This window comes from Mus caroli, unplaced genomic scaffold, assembly GCF_978045245.1.
Source record: "Mus caroli unplaced genomic scaffold, Mus_caroli_1 scaffold_13, whole genome shotgun sequence".
NCBI lineage: Eukaryota > Metazoa > Chordata > Mammalia > Rodentia > Muridae > Mus > Mus caroli.
Window position 1 is genome coordinate 90,006,767 of NW_028227268.1, and position 18,363 is coordinate 90,025,129.

Genomic DNA, 18,363 nt, shown 5'->3' on the forward strand with positions numbered 1-18,363 from the left:
CGAAAGTCTTGTGGAGGCACTAAAATGATTATCCCTCAAAGACCCCAAAATTCGTAACAGCTAATTTACCAAAAGAAAGTCCTTAAAGTCTACTCCATGGTGTCTCAGAAACTACAGGGGTTAGACTAAACCTCCTTTGCACAAGAACACTAATGACTTCTTTCATGGTGTGGCAAATGTTTGTTGAGCATGTGCTGTGTGATACTGGAACTTATAAGGGGTGAGAAGATAAACACAGAAAAACACACAGCTGTCTTCCCTAAGACAGCTTGAGAGCAGCAGGATGTTTAGATGGATGATTAATGAAGAATCCACTCAGCTCATGCTATGACTATGCTTCACGGTGCTCAAGAAACCTGAAAGAGATTTCTCATTCAAACTCCAAGGGCAGAGCAGACACATTTCTTTTGAAGGGATAAGAAATGGTCCCTGTGAGTGGCACAGCCACGCACAGTCCCCTTAGCACCATTGTCTACCTCTGGCCTTGCCCGATATATCCAAAGGAGCCTTGCAGGACCCAAGAGCATCTTGCCTGCACATGGAAACCTACAGGGGCCCCAAAACTAGCCAGCTTGGAGCCCTACCCCACCACCTATCCTAGTTGGCTCCACCTGTCACCCCAGCTGCTCTGTCTGTGACAGTCTGCAGAGACAGAAACTTAGCATAACTGTCCTCTAAGAGGCTCTCCAGAAGCTAATGGACAGAGATGCAGAGACTCACACGCAAACATTAGATGGAGCTTCTTACAGAATAGTTGGGAAAAAGACTGAGGAACCCAGTGAGGACAGAGTCAGCTAACCTGGATCCGTGGAAGCCTTCAGAGACTGAATTCACCAACGAAAGAGGGTGCACAGGCTGGACCTAAGGCCCCTGCACACATGTAACAGATGAGCAGCTTGGTATCCATGCAGGTCCCCCATATAACTGCAACAGGGGATGTCCCTGAGCCTGTTGCCTGCCTGCCTGCCTATAGATCCTGTTCCTGATCCCCTAAATGGACAGCTTTGTCTGGCCTCAGTGGGAAAGGATGTGCCTAGTCCTTCAGTGATTTCAAGTGGGAGTGGGAGGGACCAACACCCCAAAGGGGGCTCCCCCTTCTCTAAAGAGAAGGAGGGATGGGGGGGGGGTGCATGAAGGGATACTGGGAGGAGAGGAGGGGCTGATTCTGAGTTGTAAGAAGAAAGAAAGAAAAAGAAACTTTGTCTCTGTAACGCCTTTCATGGGTATTTTGTTCCCTATTCTAAGGAGGAATGAAGTATGACCTGTTGGTCTTCCCTCTTCTTGATTTTCTTGTGTTTTGCAAATTGTATCTTGGGTGTTCTATGTTTCTGGGCTAATATCCACTTATCAGTGAGTGCATATCTAATGACTTATTTTGTGATTGGGTTACCTCACTAAGGATGATATCCTCCAGATACATCCATTTGTCCAAGAATTTCATAAATTCATTGTTTTTAATAGTGGAGTAGTACTCCATTGTGTAATGCACCACATTTTCTATATCCATTCCTCTGCTGAGGGACATCTGGGTTCTTTCCAGCTTCTGGTTATTATAAATAAGGCTGCTGTGAACATAGTGGAGCATGTGTTCTTATTACCGGTTGGGACATCTTCTGGGTATATGCCCAGGAGAGGTATTGCTGGTCATCTATAAGATGGAACACAGGGCCCCCAATGGAGGAGCTAGAGAAAGTACCCAAGGAGCTGAAGTGGTTTGTAACCCTATAGGTGGAACAACAATATGAACTAACTAGTACCCCCAGAGCTCGTGTCTCTAGCTGCATATTTAGCAGAATATGGCCTAGAGCCCATCACTGGGAAGAGAGGCCCCTTGGTCTTGCAAACTTTATATGCCCCAGGACAGGGGAATGGCAGGGCCAAGAAGTGGGAGTGGGTGGGTAGGGGAGCAGGGCGGGGGGAGGGTATGGGAACTTTTGGGATAGCATTTGAAATATATATAAAGAAAATACCTAGTTAAAAGAAGAAGAAAAAAGAAAGAAAGAGAAAAAGGAAGGAAGAAAAGAGAGAGAAAAGGAATGAGAGAAAAAAAAGGAATGAAAGGAAGGGACCCCATGAGAGAGATGACTCAGTGGTTAAGAGCACATGCTGCTCTTCCAGAAAACCAAAATCGGGTTCCCACCACCCACATGGAGAAGTTCACAACTACCTGTAACCCAAGGTCGGGGAGTTCAGCACCCTCCACAGGCATGGGGCACTCATGTCATATATACAGATAGACAGACATATTTTTGTGTTCAAGAATATGTGAGCAGACTCTCTGCTCCTCCCTGTTCCAGAGACAGCCACATCTTCTTGTGCAGTGCCAGTCTCATGCCTTAGACAAAATGGTGAAGGTCGGTGTGAACAGATTTGGCCATATTGGGCACCTGGTTATCAGGGCTGCCGTCTGCTCTCCACTTGGCAAAGTGGAGATTGTTGCCATCAGTGACCCCTTCATTGACCTTCATACATGGTCTACATTTTCCAGTATGACTCCACCCATGGCAAGTTCAACAGCTGAGAGTCAAGGCTGAGAATGGGAAGCTTGTCATCAACGGGAAGCTCATCACTATCTTCCAGGAGTGAGACCCCGCTAAAATCAAATGAAGTGGTGCTGGTGCTGAGTATGTCCTGGAGTCTACTGGCATCTTCACCACCATGGAGAAGGCTGGGGCCCACTTGAAGGGTGGAGCCAAAAGGGTCATCATCTCTGACCCTTCTGCTGATGCCCCCATGTTTGTGATGGGTATGAACTATGAGAAATATGACAACTCACTCAAGATTGTCAGCAATGCATCCTGCACCATCAGCTGCTTAGCCCCCCTGGACAAGGTCATCCCTGACAACTTTGGCATCGTGGAAAGGCTCATGACCACAGTCCATGCCATCACTGCCACGCAGAAGACTGTTGATGGCCCCTCTGGAAAGCTATGGTGTGTTGGCCATGGAGCTGCCCAGAACATCATCCCTGCATCCACTGGTGCTGCCAAGGCTGTGGGCAAGGTCATCCCAGAGCTGAATGGGAAGCTCACTGGCATGGCCTTCCATGTTTCTGCCCCCAGTGTATCCGTTGTGGATCTGACATGCTGCCTGGAGAAACCTGCCAAGTATGAAGACATCAAGAAGATGCTGAAGCAGGCATCTGAGGGCCCACTGAAGGGCATCCTGCGACTTCAGCAGCAACTCCCACTCTTCCACCTTTGATGTTGGGGCTGGCATTGCTCTCAATGACAACTTTGTCAAGCTCATTTCCTGTTATGACAATGAATATGGCTACAGCAACAGGGTGATGGACCTCATGGCCTACATGGCCTACAAGGAGTAAGAAACCCTGGACCATCCACCCAAGTAAGGACACTGAGAGCAAGAGAGAGGCCCTCGGTTGCTGAGGAGTCCCTATCCCAACTCGGCCCCCAACACTGAGCATCTCCCTCACAATTTCCATCCTGACCCCCATAATAACAGGAGGGGTCTAAGAAGCCCTCCCTACTCTCTTGAATACATTCCATCAATAAAGTTTGAGCACCCCTCACAAAAATAATACGTGGGCAACACAAATTGGACTTGATGAACAGGAGGGAAAAGGACACAATGTTGGGTCTGGAGGGAATCTAAGGAAGAGATGGATATGATCAAAAGGCATTGTGTGAAATTTTCAACGAGCTCACAAAAAGTTTAAAGAACCCCTTTTATTAAATAAGAGAAATAGGCTGCCAAGCAATGGTGGTGCACACCTTTAATCCCAGAGCTTGGGAGGCAAAGACAGGAAGTTCTCTGAGAATTCGAGGCCAGTCTTGTATACAGAGCAAGTTCCAGGATAGACCGGACTATACAGAGAAACCCTGACTCAAAAAACAAAGGGAAAGCCGGGCGTGGTGGCACACGCCTTTAATCCTAGCAGAGGCAGGTGGATTTCTGAGTTCAAGGCCAGCTTGGTCTACAAAGTGAGTTCCAGGACAGCCAGGGCTACACAGAGAAACCCTGTCTCGAAAAACCAAAAAAAAAAAAAAAACCAAAGGGAAGGGGTAGTGATACAGAACGAGAAAACTCCAATTTGCAGAACTGCTAGAATCCTAAGTAAAAGTCACAGTGTTGAGAAGTGACGGAGCACTGGTTATATCTTGAAGCTAAATAGAGTCGAGTAGTTGAATGAACAGTGTGTGGAAAGAACATAATCAAAGAAATTTAGCAAAGCAGCAAGAGAAAGGGAGTTGCTGCTCACTGGGATGGAGAAACATTGACCAAGTTTGAGATGTTGGTCCCATCCAAGTATAGATGCTGAATGTAGATGTGACTATGGAGTCTGGAAGGTAGTTCCAGGCTAGAGAAGTATCTGTGAGTTGTTGATTCTTTTTTTTTTTTAATTGGGTATTTATTTCAATTACATTTCCAATGCTATCCCAAAAGTCCCACACACACTCCCCCACCCACTCCCCTACCCACCCACTCCCACTTCTTGGCCCTGGCGTTCCCCTGTACTGAGGCATATAAAGTTTGCAAGACCAAGGGGCCTCTCCACTGATGGCCGACTAGGCCATCTTCTGATTCATATGCAGCTAGAGACACGAGCTCCAGGGGGGGTATTGGTTAGTTCATATTGATGTTCCATCTATAGGGTTGCAGATCCCTTTAGCTCCTTGGGTACTTTTTCTAGCTCCTCCATTGGGGGCTCTGTGATCCATCCAATAGCTGACTGTGAGCATCCACTTCTGTGTTTGCTAGGCCCCGGCATAGCCTCACAAGAGACATCCATATCTGGGTCCTTTTAGCAAAATCTTGCTAGTGTATGCAATGGTGTCAGTGTTTGGAAGCTGATTATGGGATGGATCCCCGGATATGGCAGTTTCTAGATGGTCCATCTTTTCGTCTCAGCTCCAAGCTTTGTAACTCCTTCCATGGGTATTTTGTTCCCAATTCTAAGAAGGGGCAAATTGTGCACACTTTGGTCTTCGTTCTTCTTGAGTTTCATGCGTTTAGCAAATTGTATCTTATATCTTGGGTATTCTAAATTTCTGGGCTAATATCCACTTATCAGTGAGTACATATTGTGTGAGTTCCTTTGTGATTGGGTTACCTCACACAGGATGATGCCCTCCAGGTCCATCCATTTGCCTAGGAATTTCATAAATTCATTCTTTTTCTTGAGCAGTTTAAAGTTACAAAACTCAGGTGGAGGCAATAGAAGGGAATATAAACATAGAAACCTTAGATTTAAACCCGAGTATAGGAGGTAAGGGGGGTGGGCAGGGAGGAATCTGCATAGAAGAGTGCTTGCAACCAGCACTGATGTAAGAGAAATAAGACTGGTAGGACTGAAAGAAGAGAAAGCCAAAGCCTGTTAGTAAGAATGGGAGGAGAAATGGAGACAGTTTTCCAGTGTTACTTCTTTTTTAAGGAGTCTTGCTGCAAAAGAAGCAAATCTTGCAGCAGCCAGGGAGGTCTTATGTTGTTCCCCCTTTTGAAATGGAAGAAGTCTTAAGAGTGTGTTATTCTGATGATAATGATCTAATAGCAAAAGGGAAATGATTGCTGCAGAGAAAGAGGAAGCATTTGTTACTTCAGCCTTAAGCATAAAGAGCTTCAGCTGATGGGATTGGCCGAGGGACTCATTTGCTGAGGCAGCCTGCCATGTGGGTTCAGGGCCAGAAGAAGGAGACAACCACCAAACCCAGACACTGTTGCACTATTGCATACGCCAGAAAGATGTTGCTGAAAGGACCCTGACATAGCTCTCTCTTGTGAGGCTATGCCAGTGCCTGGCAAGTGCAGAAGTGGATGCTCACAGTCATCTATTGGATGGAACACAGGGCCCCCAATGGAGAAGCTAGAGAGAGTACCCAATGAGCTAAAGGGGTCTGCAACCCTATAGGTGGAACAACAATATGAACTAACCAGTACTCCCAGAGCTCGTGTCTCTAGCTGCATATGTAGCAGAAGATGGCCTAGTCGCGGCCATCATTGGGAAAAGAGGCCCCTTGGTCTTGCAAACTTTATATGCCTCAGTACAGGGGAATGTAGGGGCCAGGAAGCGGGAGTGGGTGGGAAGGGGGCTTTGGGGATAGCATTTGAAATGTAAATGAAGAAAATATCTAATTTTTTAAAAAGGATAAGGATGGTAGGGAAGTGTAGAATTCGGGACTTGTTCATTCCTACAAGATTCCTAGCAATCTTCTGTAAACACTCTACTAATTTTACAGTCCTAACAATTTGCTTAATTTTCTATAGCTTTATCAATGCTGCATTCATCGCTTGTAATTTGAAAGGGAAAAACATTATTCCCGTCCAGTCTTCACTGTTAATTTTTTCTACAGACCACTTTTCTCTGGGCACGTTGGATGGTCTGTAGAGGCAAGAGTAGATTCTGTGACCTGAGCCCTGGAAGTAAGCAGCTGTCTTTCACAGTTGCTCTGCTCCATCGTTTTGATGCAGTCTCTCATACACTGTTCAGCCAAGCTACTAAGAAAGGCTTCAGCCTGTGCTCTACTAAATATCAACTTTGTTACAAAGTTTTAGAAAGAGGAAGAAGAAAATATGAATCATTGTGATGGGTATTTTTCTAAGTCAGGATGCAAGGTTATCCATAAGATGATAGTGTGAGATATCTTACCCCTTGCATCTTCCTTCCCTCCACTGCCACTGTCCCCCCAACGGCATAGAGAACTAGTAGGATGTGCACAGACAGCTCACTTGAGCTGATTGTGTATGAAGGGCCAGAGAGCAGGCAAATGGTAGAATACTGGCTTTACCATGAATTATGTAATGGAAGGGATTAGAGGGAAGTGACATTTTCTGCATTGTACATAGCTAGCTTCACCTGCTCTTTTCCAGACCACAGTTCTTCCATAGGCGTAGACTAGAGAACAGGTGAACATGTGTGATGTCATGCTGCACGTTTATTGGATGCTTACTGTTGGTAAGCCTTCACATTTGCTGTCTTCTTTACTCCACGTAAGAACCTTGGGTCCTATTATCTTCATTTTATTGATAAGGAAACAGGTACTTAGAAAGATTAGTAACATTCCCAGATTACCAAAGAGTAAGTTGGGTGAGCTAGCCATTCAGCTCTCTTCTCCTGAGCCCTATATAGCTTTGACATGTGCCATATCCAGGCCCAGTGTTAGGGAGAGGGGCTTTGCCCCTACTGCTAATTATGGCAGGGTGTTGATTTGGTTCTGAGCTTGGAAAGTCTCATTTCCTTTGGTGCTGCTGCAGTAATAGAATAGAAGCAACTCTTACGGCTTGAGTGGCTGCCAGCCTAATGGGGCCAGTTGCTTCCCACTATAGTGCTGTGGGACAGATCTTGCTCTTAGATTGGAACTGTACAGACTTGAGGTACAACAAGCAAAACAAAACATATCTAAGAGACTCAGAAGAGTCTTCTAGTAATGTCAATCTAATTACTAGACTTTAAGCCTTTTGAAGGCACAGTCTCAATTTTGGAACATATTACTGAGTAATCTATGCTGGAGAGAGAGAAGCTGGACTGAAAACAGTAATGCCTGAACCAAGCCTTTCCTTCCATGGTCTTTGGTAGCAACCATCGAATGCTGGGACACTTGAGTAACGCAAGATAGTTTCCTAATTCAGACATATTAGTCATGATTTTTAAAGACCATAATAGTGAATTAAGGAATCAGTTCAGACTTGTCTGCCACAGTTCAAAAGGCAAGTGTGCCAACATTGCAACATTAGCATAGCAGAAAAGATTAGGCTCCTGAATCTCACTGTGAGTGATAGATGCTCTAGTCCGTTACATTCAAAACTGTGGAGTCACAGTCTAATCTGAGGGGAGAGGAGAGCAGGGGAAGGAAGGCTTCACAAGACAGCCCTGCTGGCTGTGAAGGGACACTTGCTCTCTACCTCTCCCTTGAGGATGGCAGTATAAGCCTTCACCTTTCTTTTCTTTGTCTCTGGCCCCCAACAAACACAAGATGTGTGAGAGCCTTGTTGCCTCCAGAATTTTACCCTAGCTCTTGCTTTTGTCTATCTGCAGTGTGTTCTTCTTCAGAAGGAAGGGTGGGGATAGGACCCTGATTTATATTTATATGAGACAAGGCAGTACCCTACTTTTTTAGACCCAAGTTTTTGTACTTTATCCAGAACACATCACATCTTCTGAAGGCACTGAGAACTGTAATTGGCCTTTCCAACATAAGCTGTTCCCACAAGTCTTTCCTATTGTCCTCTGTCTAAACAGAGCTTGTCTCTTCCATGGTCACAGCAGCAGTATTACAGAGTTAGTGATAATTCTCTTCACACCATCCCAATGAACTCCTCAGAGCACAGGTTGATTATGTTCATGTGCTTACCCTAGCACTTCACAAGTAGTACCTGTTAAACAAATGCTGTCATAGTGCATTCTGTATTTGTGGATCTATAGTATCTGTCTCTAAGGTGAGTTAGAAGAAGGTCAAGAAAGGGTACAAGATGTGCTACTAAGTTACAAGACAGACTTCTGCTTTCCAGACAAAACTTTTGTTCTCAGAATTATAGGCAAAAGCCACATGGACGTCTGAGACCACAAGAGAAGTGGCAGTGCTTTAGTAACAGATCAAGAGGGACTCTCTGGACTAGTTCTATTCCATGCTCCACTAGGAAAATGGTCCTTTTTAATCTCTAAGTATCATGTGGTTATCATGATATGCCACAGTGTATCAAGTGGGAGCAGGTAGGGTACTTGCCTAGAATGCTCAAAGTCCCAGTATGATCCCCAGCATCTCATAACCTGGATGTGGACATGTAGCCCTTTGATCTTCTAGAGTCAGAAAAGTTAGAAGTTAAAGAAAATGAAGAGGAACATATGATATTCTTAAATCGCAGAAATTTTAGGTACTATATCTTGTACGCCCATGATTGGGATGAGTAAGTAGGTTCAAGGGAAGAGTTGAAGGTTGGGGCTCAAGGGGCCACTGGCTAGCCCTCTTAAAGTAATGACGTGTATGAACATGTTGGACCTTCAAAGGACTCTAAACATTGGGCACATCAAGAAGCTGGAGCAGGCCGGGCGTGGTGGTGCATGCCTATAATCCCAGCACTCTGGAGGCAGAGGCAGGCAGATTTCTAAGTTCGAGGCCAGCCTGGTCTACAAAGTGAGTTCCAGGACAGCCAGGGCTACACAGAGAAACCCTGTCTCGAAAAAACAAAACAAAATAGAAAAAAAAAAAAAAAAAAGGGCTGGAGAGATGGCTCAGTGGGTAAGAGCACCCGACTGCTCTTCCAAAGGTCCAGAGTTCAAATCCCAGCTCACAACCATCTGTAATGAGATCTGACTCCCTCTTCTGGTGTGCCTGAAGACAGCTACAGTGTACTTACATATAATAAATAAATAAATAAATCTTTAAAAAAGAAAAAAAAAAGATGGAGCAGGATCAAAAATGATGAGGTGTGAGAAGAAACTGATGTGTGGTATAGAATGCTGTTGTTGGTGTGTGCTAAGGGAAGCTGTTGGTGGTATGGTATAGATGGTGTGGTAAATGCCTGCCTCTTGCCAGGCGTTTAGTTGCAGGCTTGAGATCATTAGCAGAATTAGTGGTTCTGAGCAAGAAACAGGAAGAAAAAGCGCGGTCCAAGCCTAGCAGTCATTTTTCACCATGGCTCATTCCAGCATGTCCAGAAAACCTTGCAGATGCTTCCCTTCCACCTCCTCCAGCTCCCAGGTGGCCTCTGGGGCCGCTTCTGCCTCCGGCCAGGCCAGGTGGTGGGCGCTCGGAAGCTTTCCTTCTTCAGTCAAGTCGGCAGAGACTAAACTCTACTACACCTCTAGAGTTTAGAAATTTAACTTAATTTCATATTTAAAGGCAACACTCACTTTAATAGTAAAAAGAAGAGCTAAGAAAGAGTGTGTCTATTGCTTAAGCTATACACTTTCAGAACACATTTCAGGTACAGAAACTATTGATTATAAGTGCTAAGTACTACTAAAATGTTAAAGTGATTATATAACCAGTTCCTTGTCTTGTTATTGGTCAGCATATGTATTTATTCGTCGGGGTTCTCTAAAGGAACGGAACTGCAGCATGTGATGGCACACACCTGGAAGGCAGAGACAGGTGGTCTGAGTTCAAGACCAGCCTAGTTGTTTGGCTGAGTTCAAAAACAAACAGAAGACTGAACATAGGGCTGCACACTTTACTCCCAGCACACAAGAGGCAGAGGCAAGCAGATAGATCTCTGTGAGTTTGAGGCCAGCCTAGTCTATGTAGTGAGTTCCAGGACAGGACTACATAGAGAAATCTTGTAAATGAATGAATGAATGAATGAATGAATGAATAAATAAATAAATAAATAAAAATTAAAGGTAAGGGAACAGAATTGATAGAATAATGTAAATGAAAAGGGGGGTTTATTAGAATGTCTTACAGGCTGCAGTCCAGATAGCCCAACAATGAGTTGATTAATTAATAGGTAGATTAAGATTCTGGTATTTGTTCAGTTCGGTCTACGAGCCTACATGTCTCAGCAGTGCCAGTATGGTACTGAGGTCCTGAAGGATTCCTAGAGAGAAATCAATCTGTGTTAGAATCCTGGAGAATAGGTTCTAATATCAGCAAAAGAATGTTCCAGTTCCAGGTTAGATGAACTTGCCAGCAAGAGTGAGGGCAAACTCACTGGCATGCCCAGCGGTTTGGGTTTTAGATGTGGTCAAGTTGACAACCAGGGTTAGCCATCACAGCCTAGAATTTCAGTAGAGTTTTTAAACTAATCATCTTAAGATCTTCTAAGACCTAAAGGAAAAAAAGAAATAACACAGTGATTATTTTGTATAGTGCCAGTAATTCTGTGTCTCATCTAATTCCAAATCTATAGGGCTCCTAGAAATAAAGTAACCTTAGATTAATTAAGTTCACATAGGAAATTAAACCACCCAGAATTTAGAATCATTTACATCTCAGGCTTGCTTTCTCCTCTCCCTCTCTCCCTCCCTTGCTCTGTCCCCTCACCTCCGGCTCTCCCTCTCCTCCCCCTCCATCCTTCATGACTTAGCTGGTTATTTTTAGTAATTTTAAAGATAATTCTTTGAGAATTTGCTGCAGTATCTTTTAATTTAATTTAATTTGTAATTCATTTTTTACACTCCATATTCAGTTCCCCGCCCTTCCCCATCCACCATCCGACTGCTCCACATCCCACACCTCCTCCCCACCCCACCTCATCTCCATGTGGATGCTCCCACCCCCCACCCCACCCGACCTCTAAACTCCCTGGGGCCTCCAGTCTCTTGAGGGTTAGGTGCTTCATCTCTGAATGAACACAGACCCAGAAGTCCTCTACTGTATGTGTGTTGGAGGCCTCATATCAGCTGATGTATGTTGCTTGTTTGGTGGTCCAGTGTTTGAGAGATGTTGGGGTTCCAAATTAATTGATACTGCTGGTCCTCCTACAGAGTTTCTCTCTTCATCAGCTTCTATCAGCATTCCCTAATTCAACGACAGGGATCAGCTGCTTCTGTCCATTGGTTGGGTGCAAATAACTGCATCTGACTCTCAGCTGCTTGTTGGGTCTTTCAGAGGGCAGTCATGATAGGTCCCTTTTGTGAGCATTCCATAGCCTCAGTGATAGTGTCAAGGCCTTGGGACTTCTCCAAGAGCTGGATCCCACTTTAGGCCTGTTGCTAGACCTTCTTTTCCTCAGGCTCCTCTCCATTTCCATGCCTGTAATTCTTTCAGACAGAAACAATTATGGGTCAAAGGTGTGACTGTGGGATGGCAACCCCATCCCTCACTTGATATCCTGTCTTCCTGCTGGAGGTGGGCTCTATAAGTTCCCTCTCCCTACTTTTGGGCATTTCATCAAGGGTCTCTTCACCTCCCAGGTCTCTGGTGCATTCTGGGGGGTTCCCTCCAACCTCCTATTTGCCTGAGGTTGCCTGTTTACGTTCTTCCTGTTGGCTTTTAGGGCTTCAGTCCTTTTCCCTCACCCAATACCAGATTAGGTTCCCCTCTACCCCCCACCCCATCTACATTCTCTCCCAAGTCACTCCCTCCCTCCCCACTTGTGATTGCTTTCTTTTCTTTCCCAAGTGGGACTGAGGCATCCTCACTTGGGCATTTCAGCTTGTTGAGCCTTTTGAATTCTATAGACTGTATCTTGTGTATTCTGTATAGGTTTTTTTCTCTTCCTTTGGGGGGAGCTAATATCCACTTATTAGTGAGTACATACCATGCATGTCCTTTTAGGTCTGAGTTACCTCACTCAGGATGATATTTTCTAGTTCCCTCCATTTGCCTGCAAAAGTCAGGATGTCCTCATTCTCAATAGCTGAGTAATTACTCCATTGTGTAAATGAACCACATTTTCTGTATCCACTCTTCTGTCATGAGACATCTAGGTTGCTTTCAGCTTCTGGCTATCACAAATAAGGCTGCTATGAGCATAGTGGAACTAGTGTCCCTGTGACATGGTAGGGCATCTTTGGGTATATTCCCAAGTTTGGTATAGCTGAGTCTTCAGGTAGCTCTATTTCCAACTTTCTGAGGAACCTCCAGATTGATTTCCAGAGTGGTTTTACCAGTTTGCAATCCCACCAGCAATGGAGGAGTGTTCCTCTTTCTCCACATCCTCACCAACATATGTTGTCACCTGAGGTTTTGATCTTAGCCATTCTGACTGGTGTAAGGTAGAATCTCAGGGTTGTTTTAATTTGCATTTCTCTGATCACTAAGGACTTTGAACATTTCTTTAGGTGTTTCTCAGCCCTTCAAGATTCCTCTGCTGTGAATTCTTGGCTTAGTTCTATACCCCATTTTTTGATTGGGTTGTTTGGTTTTTTTGGTGATTAACTTCTTGAGTTCTTTATATATTTTGAAGGCCCAGCAATAAAACCACACACTTACTGTCACTTGATCTTTGACAAAGACATCAAAAATACACAATGGAAAAAAGAAAGCATCTTCAATAAATGGTGCTGGTCGAACTGGCTGGCTGTATGTAGAAGGATGAAAATAGACCCATATTTGTCACCTTGTACAAAGCTCAAGTCCAAGTGCATCAAGGACCTCAACATGAAACCAGATACACTGAATCTAATAGAAGAGAAAGAGGGAAAGAGCCTTGAACTCATTGACATTGAGGGAAATTTCCTAAACAGAACTCCAGTAGCTCATGCTCTAAGATCAAGAATTGATAAATGGGCCCTTATGAAACTGAAAAGTTTCTGTAAGGCAAAGGACATCGTTGATAAGATAAATCAGCAACCTACTGATTGGGAAAAAAATCTTCAATAACCCTACATCCAATAGAGGACAATATATTTTGCAATATATATATTATATGTATATGTATCCTGCAATATATTTTGAGTATATTCACCCCTCAGCTCCTATTACCTCCCTCCCATCTCTTCCTACTCAACTTGCAAGTTCATCTTCCCCATTGAATCCAGTTTGTGTTGCCCAGGTACTCTTGGGAGTGGTTCCTGCCCCGCCATGTGGTCAGCCTACCACAGGCCTTAACACTAAAGGAAACTAATCCTCCCTCTCCCAGAAGCTCTCAAATGTTGTAGCCCCTCAAGCAACGGAGGGATTTGTGCCTGCCTCCCCTCTATACTGGGATTCTGCTTAACTAGTTGTTTTGCCCTCTGTCTCTCTCTTTTTTAAAACGTTTGATAACTCAGTTTTTCCCTCTCCTCTTCAGCATTTGTGTATGAATTTTTGTGCACTTCTGTATATGTGTATATTCATGTGTGCACACCTAAACCACAGCACGTGTGTAAGTAAGGGGGCAACCTAATACCATGCAGTCTCTCCTTCCACCACCTGGGATGGATTTCAGGCCCTCAGACTTGGCAGCAAGTGTCCTTAACCACCAAGACATCTTCCCACCCCTTACCCTAACATTTACATTGAAGTACATATACTAATCCTAAGAGTATATGTCTCCCGTGCATTGCTTCAGGTCTATGTATGTATCAGCGTAGTCACCGTCCAAATAAACAATGTGAACCTTCAATGGTACCGTTGATTGATTGTTTTTTCCTTGGGGCCTTCATTCTTCCTAAGTCAATGATCTTGTTTATTTATATTTTTTACAATGGATAATTCATTTTGGGTGGAGGTGCCGGAGGAAATGTACTCACTAACTGCAGGGTGAAATGCTGGTATGTCTCACAGCTGCGTTAGATTTTGTCTCCTCATACCACTTTCTTTCTGCTTTTACCCTACTACAGGAAATCAGATCCTGTCTCTTGGAAGTCTCTCCAAAGATGAGATTTATCCAATGAAACTCAAGGGCATCTCCATCTGCTACTCAGCTCTCAAGTCTGCATTGTGTGGAAATTATGTCAGCTTTGGCGTCTTCAAGTTGTATGGGGACAACCATTTTGACAATGTACTCCAGGCCTTTGTCAAAATGCTGCTTTCAGTGTCTCACAGTGACTTGCTGGTAAGTGCTACTGTGCAGGAAGGCCTTCCTCTGAGACATGAAATGCTAGCCCCACAGGCCTGGAATTGTTGCAGGGAAGCCCAGGGAATCCAAATCCCACTACATTTCAGTGCAACATCCTTTCTCTGGATTTAACCAGCTCTGGACAGCAATAGTGATGACTCATAATTCAACACACAGGCTGAAAATGTCAGAGCTGTCACCCCTGACCACTGGTCATCCAAAGTGCTCCAACTTCCTCATGAAAAGTAGATTTAGTAGTGTCAGTGGACTGCTTTCAGCTATGTTCATGGTTCACAAGGGAAATACAGAATTGGGTGCCGAGTCTCTGCCTGTCATTCCACTCTAGCTCAGTGCTGCTTGACCTTCCTTTGTATTAAGATGTGGGTATAGCAGATAGTGTTAAACTGAAAGTTAAGCAATCTCATGTATTAAATGGTAGTCATTTACCTTGAGTTAATCGTCTCTGTCCTGTAGGCCACACTTTTTAAATGAGTGAGCTTTAAAATGTGATCCCTCAGCCTCTTTTTTGCTCTGACATTGATTCTGTGGTGTATGTTAATGACCTTAAACTTTGAAACCTTTCAGAAATGTCTGGGGTGCTCGTTGGAGATGTGAATGTCTAGACTCGTCTCACCAGATCTTCTTTAAAACATTTCTGCCAGTTTATACAAAAGCCATTGTATGTTCAATGTGTTTTCAGTACTTGTTAAAATAACCAAATTCAGCATTGAGACTTTCCACCTGCACCCACCCAGAGGTTTCATGGCTTAGCTGGCGAGCTCGTGTGAGTCATGTTCCTAGACCTTAGCTGAGAAGCCTCCTGCAACAGAGTGAAAAGCGCAGAGTCAACACTTTGCCTCAATGACAGAGATTACAAAGTAGAAATTGGAACCCATAAGTTACCATGTTCAGCAGCCTCATTGACAGGGCTTTTCACTACAGTTGTGGTCCACCATGAGAACCCTTGAAAGTTCTCAGATCCAAGGGTACATGAGACTGGATTTACCATGTATGAAAAGAAAGGCTTAGTTGAAGGCCACACTTCAGCACTTTTTATTGAATAAGTCTGAAGTGAGGATCAGAAACCACATCTTAGTAAGCATGCTTACAGAGATGTTGTCATCTCACGAGATGCCATACTGCTCTGGGTTAGCCATGCCATGAGTGTTATGCCTTGATAGTGTGTACATTACGTGAGATGCCATATCCAAGAGCTTGACATTTCCTGTCTGTTTGTGTAGCAATACCGGAAGCTGAGCCAGTCTTACTATCCACTGCTGGAATGTCTCACTCAGGACCACATGAGCTTCATCACCAACTTGGAGCCTCCTGTGCTCCTGTACGTTCTCACGTCTCTCTTAGAGGGACTCACCACGCTTGGTAAGGCTCATAGCCAAGACTGTTCTCTATAGGAAAGACTTCACTTCATTCTCTTAATGTATGTGTTCATTGAGATTCTCGTCCTGTTAGCGGAAAAGAAATGTTATCAGACCAACTGAAAGGTTATTTTACAAGATATTACTTGCCAATGAAAAAATACACTTTAATATTCTATTAATTTTATCAGTTTTGAGATACAGTTTAAATACCATAAAAATCCAAAACGTTCTAATCAATGCATACACAATAATGAATCACAACACTATATAAAGTATTTGTATCATTACAGAAAGTTCAAGTATGTCCTCATCAAATTTTTTCCTTACACTTGACCCTACTCCAAGGAAACTACTATCTTTCTCTTTCTAGAATCTCATATAAGTGGATTCTTTATATAGGAAATAGTTTGTATCTTGTTTCTTTGATTTAACATAATGCCTTTGAGAATCATCTGTGTTGTTTTTTAAGTCAGTTCACTTATGCCTTTCTTCTGATGAGTATGATTGCATTATATGGATTACCACACTTCCTTTATCCACAGATTAGCTAATGACTCTTAGGATTGTTTTCACTTGACAGTTCTTTGTATTCCCCTTGAACAAATACCTGGGGTAGGATTTCTGGGTTGTATGCTGTCAGTTTTGCAGTGCTGAGATGCCGTTTTCCAGTAGACCCATACTGTTTTGCTACAACCGTGTAGAAAGCTTACAGCTGCTCCCCATCCCTGAGTGGTTTGAGCGATTCTTTTCATGCTGAGCCATCATAGTGTATACGAAATGCAGTTTCTTTGTGGTTGTAATTTCCATAATACCAGTGAATAATTTGAAGATATTTCTATGCTCATTTCTTATTCATATATTGTTAGTAAATTATTGCTACAACAAAATGCTTGAGAATAGACATGTTAACATTTTGGTTCATAATTTCAGAGTTTTCAGTTTGTGGACTCATGTTCCCCTCACTTTAGGCCTAAATGGCAGGAAACATTTGACAGAACCAAGTTTCCAACCTCATAGTGACCAAGAAGCAGAGAGATGTAAGATAACATAAACCATTTCCTCCTCAGGTTGCTTCTGGTCATGGAATTTTATCACGGTATAGAAACCTAAGTGGGACAATACTAGTAAGAGAATACACGGGGGTTGTGTGTGCTAATATACTAATATTAAAGGTCATATTTAGAGGTTAAACTGACCATGCATTCCTTACTCAGGATGATAAGATTTTGATACAGATTTTTACATCTTTATTTGTGTCATATATTGGTGTATTCTTTTATACTAATATATTCTCCTATAAATCTTATATACTTTTCTATTTTCTTTTTCTTTGTTTGTTGTTGTTGCTGTTGTTTTGGATTTTTGGTTGGTTGGTTGGTTGGTTTTTCAAGACAGGATTTCTCTGTGTAGCCTTGGCTGTCCTAGAACCTGCCTCTGTATCTCAAGTGCTGGGATTTAAGGTGTGAGCCAACACCACCTAACTTGTTCTGGTTTTATAACCCTGACATGTGTTAGTGTTAGTCTTGTACCTTCATAATATGAGCTCAGAAATGTGTCCTCCTTTGCTGTCTCAGAGGTTTGCATAGAATTGTACAGGGGCTGTTTAATGTTTACTAGCATTCTCTAGTTCAACCACCAGACTTAGAATTTTCTTTGGGAAATTTCCAGCTACAAACAAAATTTCTTCAGTGGCTCTTCTGATTATTTGTTATATCACCAGAGTATTTGACTGTTCATGTCTTTAAGAATTTGTCCATTTTACCTAAAGTTTCTCTTATTGTCATAAGGTTGTTCATAGTAGCCACCTGCTACCCAGTGTGTCTGAATCATCTGTCTATAGGAATCTACTTGTTTGTCTGTCTGTAATGTCTGGCAGCTGTGAGGATGTCTGTGATGGCTACAGTGATATCCTGATACTGCTCATTGAGTCCTGTTTTCTCTCCTCCTTATCATTCTAGATGGAGTTACCAGTTTTACTGCAAAGCTTTCATGTTGGTGACTTTTCCATTTTCTCATTTTTACTTTACTAAGTACAATCTCTTCCTTCTGTAGTTTAGTTTGCTTTCTCTTATCTAGTCTGGTTTTTTGATAAATGTATTGCTCATTGACTTTAGACCTTTTATAATGTATTCATATACTAAATCAGCATTATTATGAGCATATCTCACAGAGTAAACATTCTGACTTTACTACTATTCAATTAAATATTTTAATAATATTTTATTTATTCTTTGAGGATTTCATTATATACACTAATTTCTATATCCACCCCCTACTTGACCTCTCAAATTTCCTCAGACCCCAGCCAACATGTCCTTTTTCTTACTCATTTTAGTAACCCACTGTGGTAGTTTGAATAGGTATGGCTCTCATAGACTCATGTGTTTGAATGTTTGACCCATAGGGAGTGGCACTATTAGATGTAGCCTGTTGGAGGAAGGGTGTCACTGTGGGGCGGGTTGGGCTTTGAGGTCTCCTATGCGCAAGTCATGCCCAATGTGGAACACACTGTCCTACTACCTGCAGATCAAGATGTAAATATCTCAGGCATCTTTCCAACACCGTGTCTCCCTGCATGCTGCCATGATGATAATGGACTGAA

General features: G+C 43.2%; 1 protein-coding gene across 3 annotated transcripts in view; it reads left to right on the plus strand.

The window, feature by feature from the left end:
* The window catches only part of Ranbp17 (RAN binding protein 17), a 313,822-nt gene that overhangs the window by 244,768 nt on the left and 50,691 nt on the right, over positions 1-18,363 (plus strand). For 2 of the 3 annotated variants that reach the window (XM_085829032.1, XM_021175823.3), the window contains 2 exons: positions 14,165-14,379; positions 15,624-15,762. In XM_085829032.1, the coding sequence (XP_085685158.1) occupies positions 14,165-14,379; positions 15,624-15,762 (354 nt within the window). The remainder of the gene's footprint in view (positions 1-14,164; positions 14,380-15,623; positions 15,763-18,363) is intronic. The other variant, XM_085829033.1, reaches the window with a different exon arrangement.